General features: G+C 34.7%; 1 protein-coding gene across 2 annotated transcripts in view; it reads right to left on the bottom strand.

Moving 5' to 3' along the window:
* The window catches only part of SMCHD1 (structural maintenance of chromosomes flexible hinge domain containing 1), a 123,947-nt gene that overhangs the window by 29,695 nt on the left and 69,503 nt on the right, over positions 1-24,749 (bottom strand). For both annotated transcript variants that reach the window (XM_013974279.2, XM_018039573.1), the window contains 14 exons: positions 24,324-24,412; positions 23,768-23,886; positions 21,335-21,502; positions 18,821-18,946; positions 13,395-13,474; positions 13,004-13,161; positions 11,390-11,505; positions 10,128-10,192; positions 7,301-7,388; positions 6,591-6,722; positions 5,541-5,690; positions 1,522-1,648; positions 1,235-1,354; positions 216-301 (listed from right to left, as the gene is read on the bottom strand). In XM_013974279.2, coding sequence (XP_013829733.1) covers positions 216-301; positions 1,235-1,354; positions 1,522-1,648; positions 5,541-5,690; positions 6,591-6,722; positions 7,301-7,388; positions 10,128-10,192; positions 11,390-11,505; positions 13,004-13,161; positions 13,395-13,474; positions 18,821-18,946; positions 21,335-21,502; positions 23,768-23,886; positions 24,324-24,412 — 1,624 coding nt within the window. The remainder of the gene's footprint in view (positions 1-215; positions 302-1,234; positions 1,355-1,521; positions 1,649-5,540; positions 5,691-6,590; positions 6,723-7,300; positions 7,389-10,127; positions 10,193-11,389; positions 11,506-13,003; positions 13,162-13,394; positions 13,475-18,820; positions 18,947-21,334; positions 21,503-23,767; positions 23,887-24,323; positions 24,413-24,749) is intronic.

Raw genomic sequence — 24,749 nt, 5'->3', positions numbered from 1 at the left:
ACTAGTATCATCAGATCAGCAACACAAACTGCAATTTCTCTGAAAAGAGCACTCCATTATTGTTAGCCTATTTCAATGTCCAGTTATAATCCCCATATGGCTTAGGACCCCAAAACAATAGTGTCAACATTCCTAATAAAATATGAATGAGTAAAAACAAATTATAGGCTAGAATTTAAAAAAAAAAAACTTTCACATATACTTGGAAACTGTACCTGCTGTGTTGAAGAAATGTCAATATTGTGGTTTTTCAGTTCATTTCGCAACTGGGCCTCTTTTAATTTTGCTTCTTCAACTTGGCCTAAAATTAAAAACAAAAACTATCAATTTGTGATAGCTCTTATAATAGTTTTTAGAAAATGTTTTCAATCCCTTGTTTTTTTCCTTTTAATGATTGATGCTAAAATGAAAAACGATAACTATTATAGAAATCTTAAATTAAAAATCTAAAATTAACATTCACATCTAATATACAAAAAGAAAACACAAAATGAATGCAACTGGAGGTATCATAAACTGCAAACTACAAGTAATCGTGGATAAGTTATTTAATTCTAATCCACATGCGTATATGTAATATATACATAATTACATATGGTTATTCTAAAATGAGACTTTTTAAAGAACAATTTTTAGTACTACAAGTTTTGTATTATTTCATTACTTAGTTGATATTATCCTCTAAATATCCCTGACATGAAAAAATTTGACAAATGGAAAGCAATGATAGTGCACAACTCAGTAAACACCCTAATAGTACAGACATTATTAAAAACTGTAGCAAATACGCCATGTATTTATTAAAAAATAAATTAGCTATTTCTCTGCTGCAGATGTTTGTAAATTAAACTACACACAGTCAAACTAAAACTTAAATTACACATCACTTTTTCAGTTATATTGTCATCTAGTATCTTTTGCCAAATGCTAAAGCTAAATATAAACCTTATTATTATGTCAAAACCCTTACATTTATATAGATTCAGATTCCTAACAAAAATTGCAGAATTTTGTAGGTAAGCAAGATATACGTTTATTTAAAGACAAGAACACTTCACCTTAAGACTGAATGATGAGTCATATGAACCACTGCTGCTACCTTTCTGCTGCGCCCTGCAGCTCACTCCTAAGTCCAGGGGAAGCAGACAATGTTTGGGTCCCATGAACTCAACCTTCTATCTCACCATTACCCAAAGCATCATTTTCTAGCACTTCTGAACACAAAATGACTTACACTTCATCTCATCAAGAAGCTGTTTGCTGGTATCAAATAAAGTTCTGTACACTGTAATAGACTTGGATAATTGGTCCTTTTCTTTTGTAAGTGCTGCCATTTGTTGCTGCTTCTTAACATCTAGGAAAAAACATTCAGATAATTTATTTCAATTTTTAAATTGTGACTTTTCCAAAATGTCATCACAAGATTAGATAATCAGAAAGCACCATTTAATGGAAAGCAAAACAGTTATTCAAAGTACCACAAACTCAAACAGTTTATCTTCTAGTTTCCTAGAAACTTACCATTGTAAAACATAAATGGTAGAATATATGATTCTAACGTTCTTGATAAAGCTGGTAGCCGAGGCTCAAACACAATAAAATACTCAGTACTATCCCTTCCAGGACTATTTTCTGCTAGCACTAGACTCTGTATAAAGAAAAGAGCAGTAAGGAAAAACCGGTTTTGAAAAGATATTTGTAAATATACAAATGTTATATATCTCATTGTGCTCTGTTTTCAAGTAAGTGGTAAATTTAAAAGGCAAAACTGACTGACCTGTGAAGTTCATTAAGCATTCACTCAAACATCAGCAGCACCATCCAAGACATAAAACTCTTTGGTATTGGTTTGAAAGCCAAATTATCTTATCAATAAATAGCTTATGCAAAAATTATATACAATATAAAACTACGAGAAAAAGTGTCTTCCAGACCAGAAATAACAACGGCTTCTTATATCTTGACCAGAAATGGCTTGATTTCGATCTTTAAGTTGAAGCAGTATGAAACAACTGATGGTGTGAAAGTTATAAAAATAATCACAAAAACGTACACAAAGCCCAGTGCTGAGCTTAAGTTACAGCTGTTACCAGGGAAGCAGGCCCATCAGTCCCAGGTGACCGAACAAGAGGTCCTGAAAAGCTCTAAAGATTTGGGCTTTTTAATGTATTTTTCTTCATTAATGCACACACACACAAACTTCTGATATGTTATAGCACACAGCTTGTAAATAATGCAATACAAAGATCTATATCCTAAATAATCTTTTCAGTCTTACATGGAAACAATGGGTACTAGCTGTTTTGTTTTTTAGACCATAGTAACCAAGTTCAGAGAAATAAAATTTTTAAAAATCTAAATCAACAGAACACCACAGAACAATCTACAAAATAATAAAATAAGTCTATCATTAAACCAATGCCCAATCCCACTTGGTTTCTGAAAACTGTTTTCAATGTACTTATATGAATATAAACACAAAAATAAAACTGCTTACACTTAAAATATAACAAACTTTACTGTAGTAATTTTCTATCAGCACTAATTTTGATCTGTCAATCAATTCAAGTACATGTTTAGTTATCAATTTTTTACATTTATGCATAGTATAGATATAATTTCTTTCACTGAGTGATGAACATTTTAGTAAAAAATGTTAGCTAGTATTTATAATACAGCAAAGAAAGAATCTTTATATACCTCTTGTGCGTTCTCTAGACTAGCCAGAGAAATATGACTTGTTAAAAGTTTATTTTAATAGGTAGTATCAAATTTCTCTTGAAAATGTTTACATCAATTAATCCTCTCATCATTAGTGTATAATATCCAGTTCCCCTGATGCTTGGCTAACATTTATTATCAAGCATTTTTTTTTTCTAAAAAATGTATTTAAAACAACCAGTCATTACTGTTTTAACTAGCATTTCCCAGATTACTACTTAGGTCATTCTTCTTGTTCACTAGTTATTTATAGCTACTCTTCCACTAACTGCCTGTTTATATTCATTATCATTTATTCTTCTACTAGATTGTCTTTTTTCTTATTGATTTGCAGGAAGTTCTTCAGAATATTTAAAAAATATGTTCAATATACTGTACTAATATATTATTATACCAAAATATTATTAATCCTCTATTTATATAGTTAAATATAAAATCTTATCCTTGATGTCTTATTTAAGGAGGCCTTTCCTATCTCAAAGTTTTACAGTTTGTAATCTATATGTTCAGTTTACCAAAACCCATGGAATAACAGAACTGAAGAGAACTGAAGAGTCCAAAACTGGATTCATATACAAATGGCAACTTGAAATGCAAGCAATGGACAAATACATAGCAGAGTAAAATGTAGATCAAGGCGGCAAATGATAAAGAATTTGAATAACACAATTAACAAACATGAATAAATATAAATTTAGATTAAAGCTTTAAAGAAAGCAGTACACATTCTTTTCTAGCAAATGGGAACATTTACAGATGACTGTTCTAGACCCGGTGTCTCTTAAATGTCCCTAATGACAAGAATCACCTGCACAGATCAGATTAGATTCCACAGCCCTGCCCCAGACCTATCAAATTAATACATGGCCAGGAGCCAAGTAGGATCTGAGAGATTTCTGCTTCTTCAACGTGATACTAGGAACCTCTAGTGGAAATTCACATGCATGACATGAAGCTGACAGAACATGTAGCTGTGGGAGAATAGTTTATGTCACCGTCCCAACCTCAGAAATGCGTACAGCAGGGTAACCAAATGCCTGTAACCGTGGCCAAGGAACAGGACAGAGGTAACCTGGATACAGGGAGTGGACACCTATGTTCTTCCAATACAAACCGGCCCTGCATGTTCAAAACGTCTTCCCCGCGCTGCTGTTTCTCAACTTGTGGTTTCATTACCTAATTTTTGTTAGAGTATGAGAAAATTTCACTTTATCCTCAACCATGGTAAAAATAAAAGAACAACGGTAAATATAAGTAGCAACTGACACTTGCCCTCAATGTCAAGGAATGAAAAGCAGCAGCATGGATGCAGCTGACTGGAAAATCCTACAACCTGAAGAGAATCTTGGCCCAGTACTGCCAAGTCTTTCGAATTCTCCAAATAAACCAGGAACCTAGAGATGTTCAGTTTGTTCGTTGGTCTGGCAAAGACCATTACAGCATTACAGAAAAAAATCTCTTTCTGAAAATTCAGGAATTTTTAAAGTGTTGAAAACTAATTAAAATGGAAATGCTGTGATGGTCAGTCTTTGCCAGACCAACCAAGAAGTCGAACTGTAGGCCAGGTGCAAGATTACAGATTCCCCAACTATAAACCTAATATTGTTAAAACAATGTGAAGAAAGCTGATGGAAACATTGCTGGTAAAACTTTGCAAAGAAACTACATTTTCACTTCAGGATTGATCAAATAAATTATAACCATCAACACAACAATGTAGATTTATTCTCGAGATACAGATATATGTATGGATGTCAGAGTTGGACCATAAAGAAAGCTGAGCACCAAAGAATTGATGCTTTTAAACTGTGGTGTTGGAGAAGACTCTTGAGAGTCTCCTTAGACTGCAAGGAGGTTAAACCAGTCAAGTGTAAAGGAAATCAGTTCTGAATAGTCACTGGAAGGACTGACGGTGAAGCTCTAAGACTTTGGTCACCTGATGTGAAGAATTGAATCATGTAAAAGACCCTGATGCTAGGAAAGATTGAAGGCAGGAGGAGAAGGGGATGACAGAGGATTGGATGGCATCACCAACTTGATGAGCATGAGTTTGAAAAAGCTCCAGGCATTGGTGATGGACAGGGAAACATGGCATGCTGCAGCCCATGGGGTCGCAAACAGTCAGACACAAGTGAGCGGCTAAACTGAACTGACAGATATATAGCAAGGATGTGTGAAATGAGAAAAGATTTCATTAAAGTGGAGTTCTGTTACATTAATGAAACTTTACACCCTCCTCCATGTCTACATAAATCACATTCATAGGACATCCACGCGGTGTTAGTGTATACACAGAAAAGTGTGGAAGGTTATACACTGAATTGCTAATCATCAGTACCTCTGAATGGTGACAGCACAGTGATTATTTTTTATGTTCTCTCACTGAGTATGCTTTATATAAGCAAAGCTATTTCCATTTTGGAAAAAAAAAAGAATAACAAAGATAAGCTAGTTTTACTAAATTTTTCTAGATATGTGTACATTTTACCTGGGCTACGTTTGATTCTATTTCTATCCACAGGATGCTGGCTTTTCAATGAAACATGATTATACTGTTGCTAAAGTTAAAACAATCCAGTCACAGAAAACAGTCATCCACAGGGGAAAAGAAAAATAGGGTCTTTTTAACAGTAAAAATGATAGTGGGTTCAATGTATAATAGCTCAGAACAAAAATCAAAATATCTTAGCTGACTTTCCAATTTAATGCTATAGTTAGAATATCATCATAGCTATACATACAAAAGAACAAGTATAATAATATTGTGGTTTAAACTATTAAATACCAAAACCTTATCTACTAGAAGACAAAAATATTACCGTGATTTCAGCTGAACCTTTCACAAAGGGAAATTCAAGTGTTCTAATTTTCCCATTAAAGAGAGGTATGTCATCTTCCTCATTAGAACCTTTGATGGTAGCCATTACAGTGCCAACCAAATCAACTCCAGTATGATTGTTGTAGTCATCCTTAAAGTAAACAATAGAAAGTTTCAGAAAACTAATTCAAAGAAGCAGAAAAAAGATCAAACCAGAGAAGGACATGGGAAAATCAGGAATATGACCTATTTATAAAGCTCCAAATATTAAATCACCCTGATCCCTCTTACTCCAAACACAGAATTCAGATCTCAGAGTAAGCTCTATAGGCAGGAAATAATCCCAGAAACCATAAAAGAACCAAAAGTTTCCACCTAATACAATGACTCCCAACTTTATTAAAAGGACTCACATTTTAAAAACTGTTATGTACCTTCAGCATCTATTTAAGGTCGAGGGAAAACTAGTTTAAGAACCAGTTAAGTTTCATGGTCTAAAAATAAGAAAACACACTGAAGGCGTTAACAACCCTATTTGCCAAGTTTTTCAAAAAATGAAGTCCCACTAGTGTTATTTTACATACTGTTGTTAATATTCTTCGCAGCCCTATTTTTGCTTACCCTCTGGGTAACCAGGAAGCTTTAAGGAGCTCATTATGATCAGTCATGACGGCAAATCTCTTCAAAATACATACTTAATTACTTCCTGCCCCTCACTGAAATGGACACTGAAGAATTGACTTACTTAACACATTCATAATGCTCACATGAAATAATGGATTAAAGATACACGTTAGTAAAGGTGGGCAGATTTCTGCATTTTTTAATCACTTCTGCTTAGTATATCTGGATTTATTTTATGTATTATTGAATTCATTCTCTATTTGTATTTAAGTATAAAGATACTGATAAGCCTTTCATTAACTTGCATAATTTTTTCTATAAACTTAAACAGAATAATTCAGATAGGATTCTATAGTAACTATCTTGCACCTTGAAACTAGGAATAATTTTTGTTACCCTTGGTAATTTGGAAGTAAATAAACATTACCGTGATATGAAGATACAAATCTTTGACCAGGGTCCTACTGGCAACTGAGCGAACATTTGAAACAGCTGGTGTAGCTGGCTGAATTTCAGGAACTAACTTCACAGGCTGATTAGGTAGAACATCCACTATAATCTAAGAAAAGGAGCATTCTAATTAACAACACATTAATGGTTTAGTAAAGACGAAGAAACAGAGCATATCCTAAATGAAACGAAATACTACCTTCCAAAACATATTTCCATTAAATTCTTAAAACCAATCAACTTTTTAAAACATGTAATTGTTAAAAAAAATCAGTGCACTAACAATAATGAATGGAGATGATGTATGTTAAAACTACCTTAAAACTTCATTATCTAGAATCCATTTCATTATCTAGAAATGTTATTAACTGAAACATTTTCACATACAACTGATAGGAGCAACCCTGACCATGATATAGATTAAAATGTTTACTAATCAAGTCCTCAATATAAACAGGGATAAAAAAGTAACTTCTGTATCAGGTCAAGTTTAATCAACATAATTTAAGTATATATTATTCTAAAATTCCTGAAGATGGCATTTATACCTTTCATCCAATAATCAAACCACTTTTAAACAAAACACCACTTTTAAACAAAACACTTCAAACACTTCATTTCTCAACCAAGTAAGAAAATGTGAAGGTAACTAAAGCTAACTGCCATGCATAAAAAGAGTAAACAAACCTGCTCACTGTTAAGAATATTTGCTTTATCCATCGTAAAACCAAACTGGATACAGTATGTCCCCACCTTGTTAGGAATTGCTTTATCCCTAAGTTAAGAAGAATGAGATAAGATCACTGGTAACTTTTAAATAAACGGGAAACAAATTCAAAGCATTAACATTTCTTTTCCCTCCATGAAAAGTAAATGAGTAAGAGAGTTACTTTACTACATTCAACTTCATTCATCAAATACTTCCTGCAACATGAAGCTTAGTATCAGTCCCTCTTATCTAGACATTCTATCACAAAACATCTAGAACAAAAGCTCTGGAAGTGGTAAAAATTGAATATAAAGTTGATAAAGTAGTAAACACAATAAATGCTGAATTACATATCAAATGAATTTAGCTTCATTTCTACACAAACTTTCATCTCAGTTCTATATTTCAAGTTTATAAACTATCCAACTGGTCTTATGCTGCTTTGTTTTCCATTTATATATGTTCTAAATAAATAACTATGTAACTATATATATATATATACAAAAGATATTTATTGTAACTAAATTACCAATAAGGAACTTAGTAAAAGGTAGACTTGCTATTTTGGCCACAAATACAATGAATACAAAAATGATGGAGCAACCAAATAAATAAAATTAAGGAGTAAAACAACTATATACTGTATCTATCTATCCATATATATATGTATGTGTATAAGGAAAAATAACACCTACTGCATCAACAGATGATGAAACCTAATGTCATTCATGATAAATAGAAGTTCTTTTAGTAATGATTACAAATGAACAGCCTGATAACGATACCTACCCAAAATAAAGACCATAAAGCAAACATCATAGTTATGAGTGAAATGCTGAAATGTCCCCTTTGGACTGGGAATGATTTCAGAATAATCACTCTCATTGTATCCACTCAACATTTGACTCTAAATCCTAGCCAGTGAGGTACAGCAAGGAAAAGAAATAAAATAACTAAGGATTAGAAAGCAATAAACCTATCATTATTCACAGAGATGAGTGTATAAATACCTAAAACTTCGTTTTTGCTACTGGTCTGTAATAAGATAACAAAACTCAAAACAGTTAGATACATATATAGTAACATGTATCTATAAGTGCACACTGAAAGGACTCAATTCCAGTGTGATTACATTATCAGATTCAAATGTGTAATTTTCAATAACAAAAACCCCAGAAGGCAAACAAACAGTAAAGTATGGGAAAAATAAGTCAATCGAAACTGTCCCTGAAAAACATAAGGAGGCTGATATACTAGACATGGACTTTAAAACAAGTGTTATAAAGATTCTCAAAGAATTAAAAGAAGATGTGGAAAAAGTCAAGAAAGTAATGTACAGAAAAAGACAAAATATCAATTAAAGAGAAAACTTAAAAAGAAACCAAAAGCAAGTTCTGCAGCTGAAATGTACAATAACTGAAGTGAAAATTTCACTACAGGTATTCAAAGGCAGATTCAAGTACGTAGAAGAATTAATGAACTTGAAGATAAGACAGTGGAAATTATACAGTCTGAGGAACAGAAAGAAAAAAGATAGAAGGAAAGTGAACAGAGTGTAAGGGACCTGAGATACATCAAGTGGACCAACATATACACTGTGGGAATTCAAGGAGAAAAAAGGGGAAAGTATGGCAGGCATAATTTTTGAAAAATGGCTGGAAATTTCCCTAGTTTGATGAAAGACATTAATATATACATATCCCAGATGCTCACGAAATTCCAACTAAGAAAAAACTCAAAGAGATCAACACCAAGACCCACAAACACAAACTTTCATAGGACAAAGAAAAAGAATATTAGCAGCAGCAAGAGGAAAACAAATCATTACATACAAGGCATCCTCAACAAGGTAATTTCTTATCAGTAAGTTTGTAAGTCAGAAGGCAGTAGGCCAATGTTCTCAAAGTGTTAAAAGAAACTGTCATCCAAGAATGTTACTTCCAGCAAAACTGTCCCTCAAAAGTGAGGGAGAAATTAAAACATTCTTAGAAAGGAACTCCCTGGTTGGCCAGTGGTGAGGACTCAGTGATTCCACTGCAGGGAGGTGGGGGACCGGGGTGGTGGTCGGGGGGCAGGGTTTGATCCCAGGTTTTGGAACCAAGATCCTGCATGCCATGCAGCATGGCAACATTCTCATATAAACAAAAGCTAGGAGAGTTCATTACCACCACACCTGGCCAAAAAGAAATGGTCGAGGGAGTCCTACAAGGTAAAATGAAATAATAATAGATAGTAACTTGAAGTTATGTGGGAAAATAGGGATCTCAACAAAGTTAAACACACAGGTAATCGTGAATGCTGGTATTATTTAACAACAATTTGTACCTTTTGTTTTCTATTTGGCTTAATAAACTAATACATTTAATGAAATAAAGCAATTATTAGTTCAAAAGGCAAAAAGACATTTCTAATAAGTGAAACCTTAGACACCATGTATCCAAAACCATTTACAGATTTCAAAGTACAGAAGAAAGAAGCATCACTTAAAGTCACATAGTTAAATAAAAACACTAGTTCAGTTTTTTTATTTTGTAAGATCTTAAGTTTAGAATTATAGAAATCTCCCATATAATAAAATATTATAAATGTGCTGACAACAGAATTCTTCTGATGTTTCTGATAATTCTGAAAGCAAATATATCTATCACAACAATCTTTCCTCAAATCATTTTGCAAACTTTGTAGACAAAATATTTTCTATTTGATCCTAAATTATTTCTCCTTAGCTAAACAGGCACATGTTGCCAATGCTGATTAACTCTGTAACAAAATATGCATTAAAATATGAAATGATTTGAGAAATACCTGAAGTAGAAGCAGCCATCTTCTTTGTCATTATCCTTTATTTTATTACAACTAAATATTTCTGCCTAGAAGGAAAAGTGGGAAAGGAGAAGAGAGAAATCACAAACATTTAGCATAGTATATTTAGGATAGAAACTTACCTTACCTTTACCAAGTGTGAATCCAGATTACATGTAGATTGATAAATATAGACAAACACGTCTACATATATATATATCTTTATCATGAGTGCGTGACACAAAAATGAGATTAGTCACAGTGGAAAGATATACCATTAATTATTAAAGGACATATAACAGATCTTAATGGTGGTGACGTAATTTTAAGGTAATAGCAGCTTGGTGGGACTGATGGTATAAATTAAGGAAGCTAGTTTCCTAAAGACGACTAAATTGAAACATAAATCCTAAAAGGCATTATTAAACCAGGACCCCAGATATAGTTTGGTTTATTTTCCACTGAGAGGTCTGTTTCAGTTTGGCACTGTCTGGTATGGTAGCCCATAGTGACCACTGAGCGCCTGAAACGTGACTGGCTCAGACTGAGGGATATAAGCATAAAACACAGCAAATTTCAAAGACCTGGGAAGATGTGAGCATGCAAAACATCATTATTAAAATGATGATGTTTTTAAAATGCTGAGTACATGGTGAAATGGTAACTTTTTAACATATTAGTTTAAAACTGTATTAAAATTAATTTTATTTATTTCTTGTTAATGTGGCTACTAGCAGAATTTAAGTATCACATGCAATTTCAAAGACCTGGGAAGATGTGAGCATGCAAAACATCATTATTAAAATAATGATGATTTTAAAATGCTGAGTACATGGTGAAATGGTAACTTTTTAATATATTAGTTTAAAACTATATTAAAATTAATTTTATTTGTTGTTAATGTGGCTAACTAGCAGAATTTAAGTATCACATGTGGTTAGTATTGTATTTCTATCGGATTGTGCAGCTTTAGACTCTCAAATCGTCTGTCTACTCCACTGCTCTGTACTCTATCAATCATTTTTCTTTCTCTCACTTTCTATATTATCTCTTAATGATATTTAGTGGTTTTCTGTATTGTGCTACTGCTCTTTAGACTTATTTCTGAAACATACCCTGGTATATTTTTTAAAAATCTAAGTGATGGAATCAGTTACTTTCTAGTTCTACAGGATATACACACTGTATTTTTATATTAAACTACATTTAATTTTATGTTAAATCTAAGAGCTACTTTTAACTTCTAAATGCTTTCTATGACTTACATTTGCTGGCGGTCGGTTCCCACTGTTTGCCAGTTTCCACATTTTCATGGAAATACGTGCTGGATTAATATTTTTAATGATACTGTCATCTTCAGAAATAACAGTAATCATAAAATCTGTAATGGGGAACATTAAAGTTATTTTCTTTCTAGTTCAATTAGTGGATTTGGTTGAATAATTATATGTCTTAAAGCATACATCTTCTTAAATGTTAATAATAAAATTCTGATGAAGAAATAAAACTATTCTTTAATTAGTCTTCCCCAACTATTTGTCTACAGAATTATACAATCATAACAGGTACTGGATATAGATCAATAGTGCTAAACCTCCCACAGAAATCTAATAAATACATCTTTGATCCTTCAGTATTGTAAAGATGATGTACAACTGTCATGTGTTTGTATAAACACATTATGTTCCTACTTCATGCCATAAACGATGCTATAAAGCGAGGAAAAAAAAAATCTTTGCCATTAATAGTCCTTTGTCTTATTTTCAGTCTGCCAAGCAAGACCAAAAAGGTTAGACCATGTTATCTGCAGCACAGGGAACTATATTTACTATCCTGTGATAAACCATAATAGAAAAGAATATGAAACTCTGCCGTACAGCAGTGATTAAGACAACACTGTAAGTGAATTGTACTTCAGTAAAAAATAAAAAGAAAAGTTAGACTAAGACTCAGCAATCTAGGTCAAATGGTTACAAATCTATATGCTTTACGTAGTCTGTGAATACAGTGTTTACTTTCTTTTATGATTTTTCAATAGCATACCAGAGTTAAACTAGTAATAGTCCCTTATATTTATCATCTATAATATTCACTGGTCACCTATTACAGTTTTTACACAGGAAGTAGGACTTATCTCCTTGAACAGATTTAAAAGTTTATGTATATACATAATTATTTAAAAATATTGTTAAATTTCACTTTAAACTTTCTGGTCTGCTTCTTTCACTGCACAGGAATTTATCCATTCAAGAAAATCAAAGTCTTCAAGAAAATGACCTATGCAAAGCAAATATAATTGCCTATTGACTTGACAGCTGCCATATTACACAGGAATCATCTGCTTAGTTGACTGTCTCCTACATTAGGCTGAACTCAATGAAAACTGCCATGTTTATCACTGGAACTAACAGTCTAGCATAGTGGGGGGACATAGCAGGTATTCAGTAAATGTTTGCTGTTACAAAGTGTCTTTAATCATAAATTATGGATGCATTTCTCTCCAAATTAAGTTGAACAGTCCTCAATTTGGTTTAACAGTACAACATATTTGGTGGAACACACACTCGCAGCTCCTGCCATTCAGCAATTTATACTTCTTTGGCAGAATCTCACAATTCAGTGAATGAATAAACACAAACTGAACTACTTAAAGTTATCAGCTTATACATGAACTTTAAGTTCATTCTTGACCATTAAAGCAATGTAGGATATAGAGGAGAGAGAAAATAAAGCTAAGTCAAATATGCTTTCTTCGTCATTTAAAAGTCCACAGCATGATTGCTTTTTTATCATGTTGAACACCTGGGATAAATAATTTATCCTATTAATCTAAGAGGCAAATTATCACCACAAATTTATTTTAAAACTGAATTACTCACCAGTGAAAATACCCCCTGCTAAAAAGGAAGCATCCTTGTCATATTTAACATTGAGACGAATGGGTTTTTCAGGGTCTGGAAGAATCATTAACTTAATTATGGGTCCTTCTATGGTATTCTTGTTATAAATGGCTTTAACCTGCATAATATGTTCTCCTCTAAAAAGAAAGAAAAAGGGAAAGGGAGGAGCAGGGTTCAAATTGTATTAGTTATAATTAAAAATTCTGAGATAATTTATACAAAATTTAACTCATTTAGGAAACCTCTCTACTCCTGTTTCATTCCAACTCCTAACTAACACTAAATACCGGCTATGTATTACTCTTAACTTCAAGTAATAATAAAAATCAATCTCTATAATACCAATAACTATCAAACTCTCAGTTCTTACCTAGGGGCAAAAACACTGAGCACTCCAAAATTAGCCCTGCCCCTTTCGTCAGTTTTATGCTGTTGGTTTGAAGGAGTGAGCTAAAAACAGAACAAAACGGTTAATTAGAAAATTCTACAAATCAAATTTCTTTTCCTCTATTACTATTTAAAAAGCTACATTTGCACACACTCTAAAATCTAAAATTGTCTAATTTAAACTAGCTGAAATAATATATGTAATCACATAATACAAACGATAACAATCCTTCACATTGATCAGTTACACTAGAATTTTGTGTATTTCAATTATTCAGTTGCAGAATTCAGTGTTCACTCTTTCAATAACTCTGATATATCAAGTGAAGTTTGGTCACATAAATACAGAAGGTATATGCCAAAATCGGGGGGTTGTGGGAGACAGTGCAGGAGAAATAAACATAAATGCACATACATAATTTTAAGTCAAGGCAGAACACCATGTCTGTCACTAGTTACTTCATCCTTCTCTTAATGTTTACACAGATGTGCTTCTTAAATCTTTGTTGCAATACTACCTTTGTAGTGATAATCAAGCTTTTACTTTTAAGTGATTAAGAATCAGTGGCCACATTTCCTATCACTTGTTAGAAGAATCTTTCAGTCTTTTGCAGATGCTTCTCTAAAAACGAGGATCATACTCTTATTTGGGGTACAATATAATCATTATTTAACTCTCTTGGAAGCAAACACTAAGAACAAAAGTAAATTCGAAGACTGTAGTAGCAGAAAATCAGACTCTCTCCTAATCCTAATACTTAACATCTGTTTAACGGAACCTAAAGATTAGATAATTATGGTACATGCAAAAAAAAAAAAAAAAAAAGGCAATAGTTGGTGAGACACAAGTGAAAAAGAGTAATTCAACTGCTAAAATAAAACCCTGCATTTCTATCTGTCTCATTTACCTTCCAATCTATCCTCTCTCAACCTATCTTTTTCAGTCTTTCTTCCATCTGGGTCCTAAATCTTTGCTGCTAAGCCAGAAGTCAGTCTTCTATTTCAGGTTATATAACAGCAATACTGTAGTCCTTTTTGACAGGCCTAAGACTTTTGACCCTTTTTACTTTACCTTGAAAATTAGGCCATGTGGATAACAAGTCATTCCTGGCACTTTAACCTCCTGTAGAGTTTTTATTTACTTTTTTTTTTTTTTAACTGCACACATGGCTTACGGGATCTCAGTTCCCTGACCAAGGTGGCACCCATGCCCCCTGCAATGGAAGCACGGAATCCCAACCACTGGACCACCAGGGAATACTCTTCTGTACAGCTTTTAAGATAAACAAGTTGAGTCCTGTGAAATCCTTACTGAAATTCTTAACTAATGGATTAATTTCAAGAGAACTGTGTACTTACATAATACAAATTGTTCGTATCTACTAAAATTATAAAATCTCTGGAGGGATACTCAAGCCTGGCTGAATACAATTCCAAGATCTCTTTTTCTGTGTTGCCTGGCAACAACCTGGCTAGGACAAATGAGTTCCCTTCAACTAATAGGAAAAACTTGTCAAAATACAACCTTGCAAGAGCCTGACAGCACCTTCCCCTTTCCCTCGCAGGAGGGCATCCAACTTTGTGCAAGACATCCAAAGTCTCCTCTAGATCCTAACCTGACTATTCCAACACTCGTGTTTAACAACTGGTACCTAATCCTGGTATTAGACAGGATGTGGACCACTGGAGAAGGGAATGGCAAATCACTTCAGTATTCTTGCCTGGAGAACCCCAGGAACAGTATGAAAAGGCAAAAAGTTAGGACACTGAAAGATGAACTCCCCAGGTCGGTAGGTGCCTAATATGCTACTGGAGATCAGTGGAGAAATAACTCCAGAAAGAATGAAGGGATGGAGCCAAAGCAAAAACACCACCCAGTTGTGGATGGGTCTGGTGATAGAAGCAAGGTTCAATGCTGTAAAGAGCAATACTGCATAGGAACCTGGAATGTTAGGTCCATGAATCAAGGCAAATTGGAAGTGGTCAAACAGGAGATGGCAAGAGTGAACATCAACATTCTAGAAATCGGCTAACTGAGATGGAATGGAATGGGTGAATTCAATTCAGATGACCATTATATCTACTAGACCATTATATCTCCATCTAGAAATGGAGCAGCCACCATAGTCAAGAAAAGAGTCCGAATTGCAGTTCTTGGATGCAATCTCAAAAACGACAGAATGATCTCTGTTCGTTTCCCAGGCAAACCATTCAATATCTCAGTAATCCAAGTCTATGCCCTGACCAGCAACGCTGAAGAAGCTGAAGTTGAAAGGTTCTATGAAGACCTACAAGACCTTCTAGAACTAACACCCAAAAAAGATGTCCTTTTCATTATAGGGGACTGGAATACAAAAGTAGGAAGTCAAGAAACACCTGCAGGAACAGGCAAATTTGTCCTTAGAGTACAGAATGAAGTGGGGCAAAGGCTAATAGAGTTCTGCCAAAAGAACGCACTGGTCATAGCAAACACCCTCTTCCAACAACACAAGAGAAGACTCTACACATGGACATCACCAGATGGTCAACACCGAAATCAGATTGATTATATTCTTTGCAGAAAAGATGGAGAAGCTCTATACAGTCAACAAAAACAAGACCAGGAGCTGACTGTGGCTCAGATCATGAACTCCTTATTGTCAAATTCAGACTTAAATTGAAGAAAGTAGGGAAAACCACTAGACCATTCAGGTATGACCTAAATCAAATCCCTTATGAGTATACAGTGGAAGTGAGAAATAGATTTAAGGGACTAGATCTGATAGAGTATTTGAAGAACTATGGATGGAGGTTCGTGACATTGTACAGGAGACAGGGATAAAGACATCCCTATGGAAAAGAAAGGCAAAAAGGCAAAATGGCTGTCTGAGGAGGCCTTACAAATAGCTGTGAAAAGAAGAGAAGCGAAAAGCAAAGGAGAAAAGGAAAGATACATCCATTGAATGTAGAGTTCCAAAGAATAACAAAAAGAGATAAGAAAGCCTTCCTCAGTGATCAATGCAAAAAAATAGAGGAAAACAATTGAGTGCGAAAGACTAGAGATCTCTTTTAGAAAATTAAAGATAGCAAAAGAACATTTCATGCAAAGATGGGCTCGATAAAGGACAGAAATGGTAGGGACCTAACAGAAACAGAAGATATTAAGAAGAGGTGGCAAGAATACACAGAACAACTATACAAAAAAGATCTTCACGACCCAGATAATCATGATGGTATGTTCACTCATCTAGAGCCAGACAACCTGGAATGTGAAGTCAAGTGGGCCTTAGGAAGCATCACTATGAACAAAGCCAGTGGAGATGATGGAATTCCAGTGACGCTATTTCAAATCCTGAAAGATGATGCTGTGACAGTGCTGCACTCAATATGCCAGCACATTTAAAAAACTCAGCAGTGGCCACAGGACTGGAAAAAGACAGTTTTCATTCCAATCCCAAAGAAAGGCAATGCCAAAGAAGACTCAAACTACTGCACAATTGCACTCATCTCACACGCTAGTAAGGTAAACACTCGAAATTCTCCAAGCCAGGCTTTAGAAATACAAGAACCGTGAACTTCCAAATGTTCAAGCTGGTTTTAGAAAAGGCAGAGGAACCAGAGAGCAAATTGCCAATATCTGCTGGATCACTGAAGCAAGACAGTTCCAGAAAAACATCTATTTCTGCTTTATTGACTATACCAAAGCTTTTGACTGTGTGGATCACAATAAGCTGTGGAAAATTCTGAGAAAGATGGAAATACCAGACTATCTGACCTGCTTCTTGAGAAACCTATATGCAGGTGAGGAAGCAACAGTTAGAACTGGACATGGAACAACAGACTGGTTCCAAACAGGAAAAGGAGTAGTTCAAGACTGTATATTGTCACCCTGCTTATTTAACTTATATGCAGAGTACAACATTAGAAAAGCTGGGTTGGAGGAAGCACAAGCTGGAATCAAGATTGCCAGGAGAAATCTCAATAACCTCAGATATGCAGATGACACCACCCTTATGGCATAAAGTGAAGAGGAACTAAAAAGCCTCTTGATGAAAGTGAAAGAGGAGAGTGAAAAAGTTGGCTTAAAGCTCAATATTCAGAAAACTAAGATCATGGCATCTGGTCCCATCACCTCATGGCAAATAGATGGGGAAACAGTGGAAACAGTGGCTGAGTTTATTTTTCTGGGCTCCAAAATCACTGCAGATGGTGACTGTAGTCATGAAATTAAAAGATGCTTACTCCTTGGAAGGAAAGTTATGACCAACCTAGATAGCATATTCAAAAACAGAGACATTACTTCGTCAACAAAGGTCTGCCTAGTCAAGGCTATGGTTTTTCCAGTGGTCATGTATGGGTGTGAGAGTTGGACTGTGAAGAAAGCTGAGTGCCAAAGAATTGATGCTTTTGAACTGTGGTGTTGGAGAAAACTCTTGAGAGTCCCTTGGACTGCAAGGAGATCCAACCAGTCCATCCTAAAGTAGATCAGTCCTGGGTGTTTGCTGGAAGGACTGATGTTGAAGTTCAAACTCCAATACTTTGGCCATCTGATGCAAAGAGCTGACTCATTGGAAAAGACTCTGATGCTGGGAAAGATTGAGGGCAGGATAAGGGGACGACAGAGGATGAGATGGTTGGATGGCATCACCGACTCAATGGACATGGATTTGGGTGGACTCCGGGAGTTGGTGATGGACAGGGAGACCTGGCGTGCTATGGTTCATGGGGTTGCAAAGAGTCGGACACGACTGAGTGACTGAACTGAACCTAATCCTGGATTTCCTGGTATCCAAGCACTATGTTTGCACCCAAACATTATAAGGCCATGTTCATGCTTGCTGATTTCCCTAGACTAGGTCTCAGTAGAGGTCCAACAGCTCTGCCCAGGTAGCTCTCCAAAAGGCAGGCAAAGCACAGCTACTCATATGACTCTCTTGCTTCACCCTTAGAGCTTTTAAGTTTCCCCAGTAATGCCTGTTTCATAACCCAGACTGCAGGTCATTGTATCTAATTTCTTCCACCTTGTCAGCATTACCTAAACCTAATCTGAAATTCAGATATTATTAATATTGTGTAATAAACAATCATAACTAGAGACTGCTATGTCTTGTTACACTGTTTGCAAGATATAAACTGTACTTCCTCAAAATAACTATTAAAATGTTAGACTGACAAAATAAGCAATGAACTTGGGCAAACTCCAGGAGAGAGTGAGGGTAAGGGAAGCCTGGCATGCTACAGTCCATGGGATCACAAAGCGTCGGACACAACTTAGTGACTGAATAACAAAAACAAAACTAAGCAATAGTGAAGATTATATAAGACTATTATTTTTTTTTTTAAAGAAAGGTAACAGCTAAAGACATGATGATCCTGATAATGAAAACCAAAATTTTAAGTGAGAATTATTTAAGGATGTTTAAAACTTACCTTTAAATTGTTAGCTTTTACAAGACTTATTTTAACCTGTGGCACAGGTGCTGGATTATCCCACTGATCACAAAGTTGAACAATGAGAGGATTCTGCAATTCTCTTCCATTAATCACTGGAATGGACTAAAACAGATACAAACCTTTTAAGAAACACTAAAACATGCTGAACAATATGATTACTATTTCAGTGAAACAATCACTGAATTTATCTGTTTTACTCACAAATAGCTCCTTCTATCAATTAAAATAAACTTCTGAAAGTCAATTATACTGTTACTAATAAAACTCTTCTTATAGAAATGATTAAACATTTGATAAAAGGGAAAATATATTTGACATTACTGGCTTCCAGAGCCAGTCAAGAATTCTGAAAATTACATGTTGCAGGACTTCAGTGGAAACAGAAGCTTATCTTAGGCTCTCATATTTAGCACTGGTCAATCTACAGTCTAACCCTCCATCAACTGGTGGCACTCTGTCAAGTCTACATGAAGCAGTATGCACAGCTTTCCAGCTCCTAGTCAAATAGGGCTAGTCATGGATAAACTTAAACAAAACAGTGTAGACTTAAAATGATTCTTGCTTTTCCCTTAATCCAAATAAGGCCGGTGTAACTGTGAGAATCTGTATGCTGACCTAGGTATATCAAAGAAAAATCACTGTCAAGCAAGAAACCTGTTAAAGTCCAATCCTCTGTACCAGATGTTAAAATTTAAAGAAAACAGAAGATAGCAAAGACATAACTAGCAAAAAAGGAAAGTGATTATCACCTCTCTCCTACTAGTAATGTTCCCTCTGCTTCCTCCATCCCTCCAATTATGTTAGGAGGTTGCTAAAAAGTAGGAGAAACATCAATAATGTGTTAGGAACTTTTTAAAAAAAGATACCCTTGAAGCTGGTTTATGCTTGACTACCAAAAAAATTTTCATGGATAGACTATATTCTATGTGCTAAAGTTTATAAAAAGCCTGAATAACACAAAAAGTGCTGATGTTTCCAAATGTAAACACATCAGGGCCTTTATTTATAGTTACATAATTGTCCATCTATCAAACATCAACTACCTGGTAAAGAATATCTTTCAGTAAACAACTTACAGCCCAAGCTGTTGGCTGAAAATTCTTCTGGGTAGTAGTGAAGAAAGGAAATAACCAAAATCAAATGTTCATGATTTGCCACTTAATTTGTTTCATTTATAAGGAAGGAATTTGTTTCTTCATTTATAAGGAAGGACAACACATCATAATGTTGTTGAAGATTAGCTGAGAAAATATATGTATATTTATATAATTTTTCTATTTATCATGCTTAGGTGTTAAATTAGTTCCCCTTTCTATTTAAGATCCTGTGTGTGGACGAGGGAGGTTGGTCAAAAATTAAACTCGAAAATTCTAGGAAAACCACATATTCAATGATTACATTTTCAGCCTTACCCATATACAACATATCTCTTAACAGAGAATTGATTTTAGGTTTTATTTTTAAAGCTTTTGGATTTCAGTGGTATCTGCAAATAAATCCTATAATAAGTTTTTGAGTTAACAAGCCGTCATTAATTTTTATATTCCCCTCCTAAAAAATCATTTAAAAATATGAACATGTAAAGATTTTTTTCCACCTCAAAGGTACCCAATTATTCCATGATATTGTCAGTCAACAAATTCTTTACTGACATCATTAGGTTTCTAAGAAGGCACTGATTTATGCAGTAAATATGCTTTTATATAAAAATAAGTGCACTGGCTTTGCAATACAACTCTTCAGTCAACAAGTGTTAAGGAAAAAATTGTTTTTAAAGCACTGTCATATTTTTTAAATTTACAAATCAAAAAAGGACTAGAGCAGAGATATGTAAGTTTTTCTCAGATGATCAGTTCCTTTGTGAGATAATTTCATCTACTACCATGGTCATATGAGATGATTTTCCATTAGAAAAAATAACCCTTCATACCAACAGATAAGGCTCTGCCAAACCATAACTGAACACCAGAATGTGAACATTTTAAAATCAGAATTCTAAAAATTTAATGAAAATTGAAAGGTAACAGATTTGACAGAGATTTGCAAATTAGTATTTAAGATATGTGTAACGGTATGCACAGGGAAGCAAACTGATGTTTTTAAGAGTATAATGAATGACTTAGTATCTGGCATGCATTTAAAAATTCCAGCAAAAACATTTTTTTAATAAGCCAGTCAGAGAGAACAACGAAATATAATTGGTGAAAATCAGTAACTGTTGAAACTGGGGGTTCATTATCTATTTTTATTTTAATACATATTTTTAATTTCTTTAATAAAACTCAGAATTTAAAGTTTCACTATTTTTTTTTAACAAATGAGGACACAGTGAGGAATAATAAAGTATTAAAATTCATATTACTTTGTCCTTTTGTTATTGTTACTACTTCAATAACAAAATATAACTTTTGATCTACTAACACTCTGAAGCAGTTAGTAGGTCAAAATATTGATATTAAATTCTTTCAATCAAGGCAGCAAGGTACTTACCTCCTTTAACTCTGGCCAGTCTACGAGGAGAAGTTTAGCTGGTGGCCCAGAAACTAGCTGCACTCGAATAAAGTCAGAAAATTCACGCCAAGTAAAGCAAAGATCCTTATTTCCAGGGGGACCTGGAATAAATCTGACGCCTCTCACACTTATACTTTGTGTATTTTCCTAGTGAGGAAAAGCACATTGAAAAAAACACCAGGAAGATCATGTTTAGTTTTCAGAAAAAAGAAAGAAAATGCTGTCACTACCTATGTGCATACAGATGTTTCTGGTAAAACGACAGCAAGTAACACACATATGCCAATATTGGCGTGCCCTGAATTTTATTTCCTGAGACAAGAAACTGAAACTCTCTTTTGTGAGGGAGAGATCTAAAAGGTTCAACCTATGTCCTTTTTCCTTATCTTTTCCTAATTTCCCTCTTCTTTACACTTGCCGTGTCTCCTTTCTGTTCCCCAAATAGCCACATATGTGCCTGCCCAACAAGCTCCTTCCGTTTGCCACATTTTTTACCTACATGTTGAGATTACCAAGGGAATGTGCTTCAGAAGAGCAGTACATTTTATGAAGATGTGGAAATAATCTTAAGAAACAATGGCACATTAAAATCAATATTTTAAAAAGACTTTAAAAACAGTGTTATTTGAAAACGAAAAAAAACTGGAAGGTTCTTTTTTTATGCAGAGACTAGGGGTAGACTTCTATTGCTTCTATGAAAGTGAGTCAAGATGCTGCTGCTGCTAAGTCACTTCAGTTGTGTCCAACTCTGTGTGACCCCACAGATGGCAGCCCACCAGGCTCCCCCGTCCCTGGGATTCTCCAGGCAAGAACACTGGAGTGGGTTGCCATTTCCTTCCCCAATGCATGAAAGTGAAAAGTGAAAGTGAAGTCGCTCAGTCGTGTGCGACCCTCAGCGACACCATGGACTGCACCCTTCCAGGCTTCTCCATCCATGGGATTTTCCAGGCAAGAGTACTGGAGTGGGGTGCCATTGCCTTCTCCGTGAGTCAAGATAGTACCTATCAGTTGTAAAATGACAGTAGAAAGTCAACTGGACTGGAGAATGAGCCATGGAAGGAGACAGGTGTGCTGCAGCAGAATACTACTTAGGCACCCTAAGCAGACAGACTCTAACTGCACAGCATAAAATGCTGACAGGCGGCATAAGATGGGAACTGAAAAATGACACTAGATTTGGTCAGGTGGCAGAAAAACCCAAGATGCCTGCCTGGGAATGAGACTGAAGAATATAAAAACAGACAGTATACATAAGGAGCTGTACTATAAACAGGAGAAAAAGAGGGCAGTACTAGATGGACATGTTTCAGGGCCAAAGGAAGCTGTGAGGTGAGAGGAGAGAGAGTATGAGAGTATGTTTATATGCTGATGGGAATCTAACACAGGGAAAACAAGATGTAGGAAAACAGGTTATAATTTAGGAACAATTAGCTGAAAGAGGATGGGTGTCTATGCATAAAATGACAGGAAGAAGAGACTGTTCGTATACAACAGTGCTTACTTTCTGCCTTCATCTACACAGAGGGTGAAGCTAGACAAGAAAGCATCTGAAAGTCATAGATCAAACCTTATCTTTACAGTAAACAAAACATCATTAGAAGTTCCTCAGCAGTGCTAAGATATTGTAGAAAAGGCGTTCTGAAAACTAGAAAATAACAGCCTAGTAGGTTAGTGGAAACAAAAACTCCAGTTAGGAAGGGCAACGATGAGACTCCCATGATTATTCTGTTGGGTAAAAGGGATAATGGAGGATCCAAAAGGAAGAAGAGGTTTAAAAACCACTAAATGCCCTACACTGATTCAACTTTACGCGAGCCTTAGAATTCCTTCTTTCTGACCTGCTTTAGGCTGGCAAGTTCCTTGAAGGCTCAATTCCAACATCTTTTCTCAAAAACCATCTTTAATCTCTCCAAGAATACTTTTGTTTCCTTGCTTGCAGAAATAATTTCACCAGGATTCTTATTTTTCAAGCTAATCTCAATTAACTGTACAGCTGCACACTTTTACAACTAGTGTTCTCCCAGGTATCCTATTTAATGCAGGGACTGAGTACCAAGAAATTTTACTCAAATAGCTACATGAGAAATGACCTTTGTACACATGTCAAAATACTTAGGGATGAAATGGTATGATGTATAGAATTTGCTTCAAAGTGACAGGTAAGGGGGAAGTGATGAATGCTGAAGCTGACTGGTAGGACCATGGGAATTACTTACACTACTTATGCTATTTTTGTGTATGTTCAAAATTTTTATGTATGTTTAAATGTTCATAATAAAAATTACTTCAATGCCTTTTACAATTTTTCATTGTAAATACTGCAATCAAATCTCTCATTTCTGTTTTTTACCAAACTTTCTGTTATATATAATTTGAATGGAACAGTCAACTATTAACAGGAAACAGTCATACCTGAAAAGCAGTTTTCAAATGTGAGCTATCAAGTCCAATCCCAGCAATTCCCAATGCAGACAGAGAACTTGGTGAAAATGCTTGAATCTGATTCCCATACTGATCCGTAACAGTTATAACTAAAAAGGGAGAGAAAGTTTAATTTTACAGGATCTTAATTTAACATGATGTTGATGTCACATGTTTTACCATGAATATTTGAAGGAAACAATTTAGTGTCATGTAGTAATCTGGATATAAGAAAAATATAGGATATGAATCACATTCACATATTTATTTTACACTAACAAAAGTCAACATTCTTTTCTAACAAAAGTCAACATTCTTTTCTAACAAAAGTCAACATTCTTTTCTAACAAAAGTCAACATTCTTTTCAATTAACTGTTTTCACAGTTAGATCAGCATAGGCAAAGATAGGGAAAATGCTTCAACCTTTTCAACAGTGGATTTTAAACCATTAACCATATATAAATCCAAAGTTTTCCTTTCAGATTATGTATGCCAAAACATGAACGTAAGGAAGCATTTTAAAGAAAGAAAGTAGGTCATACTAACCTATTTCTCCTTGAAGCTCTTGACCCATCTGTACCGTTTTTCCTCCTTTTAATTCACATTTTAGATGTTTAGGTTCATCTGGAAGTGGTCTGAAATTGATTAACAAATTAAAGGCCTTAATTACACTATTACTGTAGAAAAAAGTTTCAACGTGCTAAGGAGTCACATATGTAATGTTCATTTTCTTAAACTTAAAAACTATATCACTATTAACCCAAAGGGAAGTAGAGAAAAGACAGCTTGCAAAGACAGTAGAGAATACTGACCAAAAAAATAAATGCATGCTAGATCACAGTTACCTATCCTGGATTAAAAGGAAATTATGACATGAGAGCACTGAAAAAAAAAAAAAAGCAGATGGGTTGGTAAGAATTACTCATCAAGAGATCTGTCTCTGACTGAAGAGTGGTACATCTGATCATTTTA

This window comes from Capra hircus, chromosome 24 (genome assembly GCF_001704415.2).
Source record: "Capra hircus breed San Clemente chromosome 24, ASM170441v1, whole genome shotgun sequence".
In the NCBI taxonomy this organism is placed as follows: domain Eukaryota; kingdom Metazoa; phylum Chordata; class Mammalia; order Artiodactyla; family Bovidae; genus Capra; species Capra hircus.
This window is presented reverse-complemented; position numbering and strand designations above follow the sequence as displayed.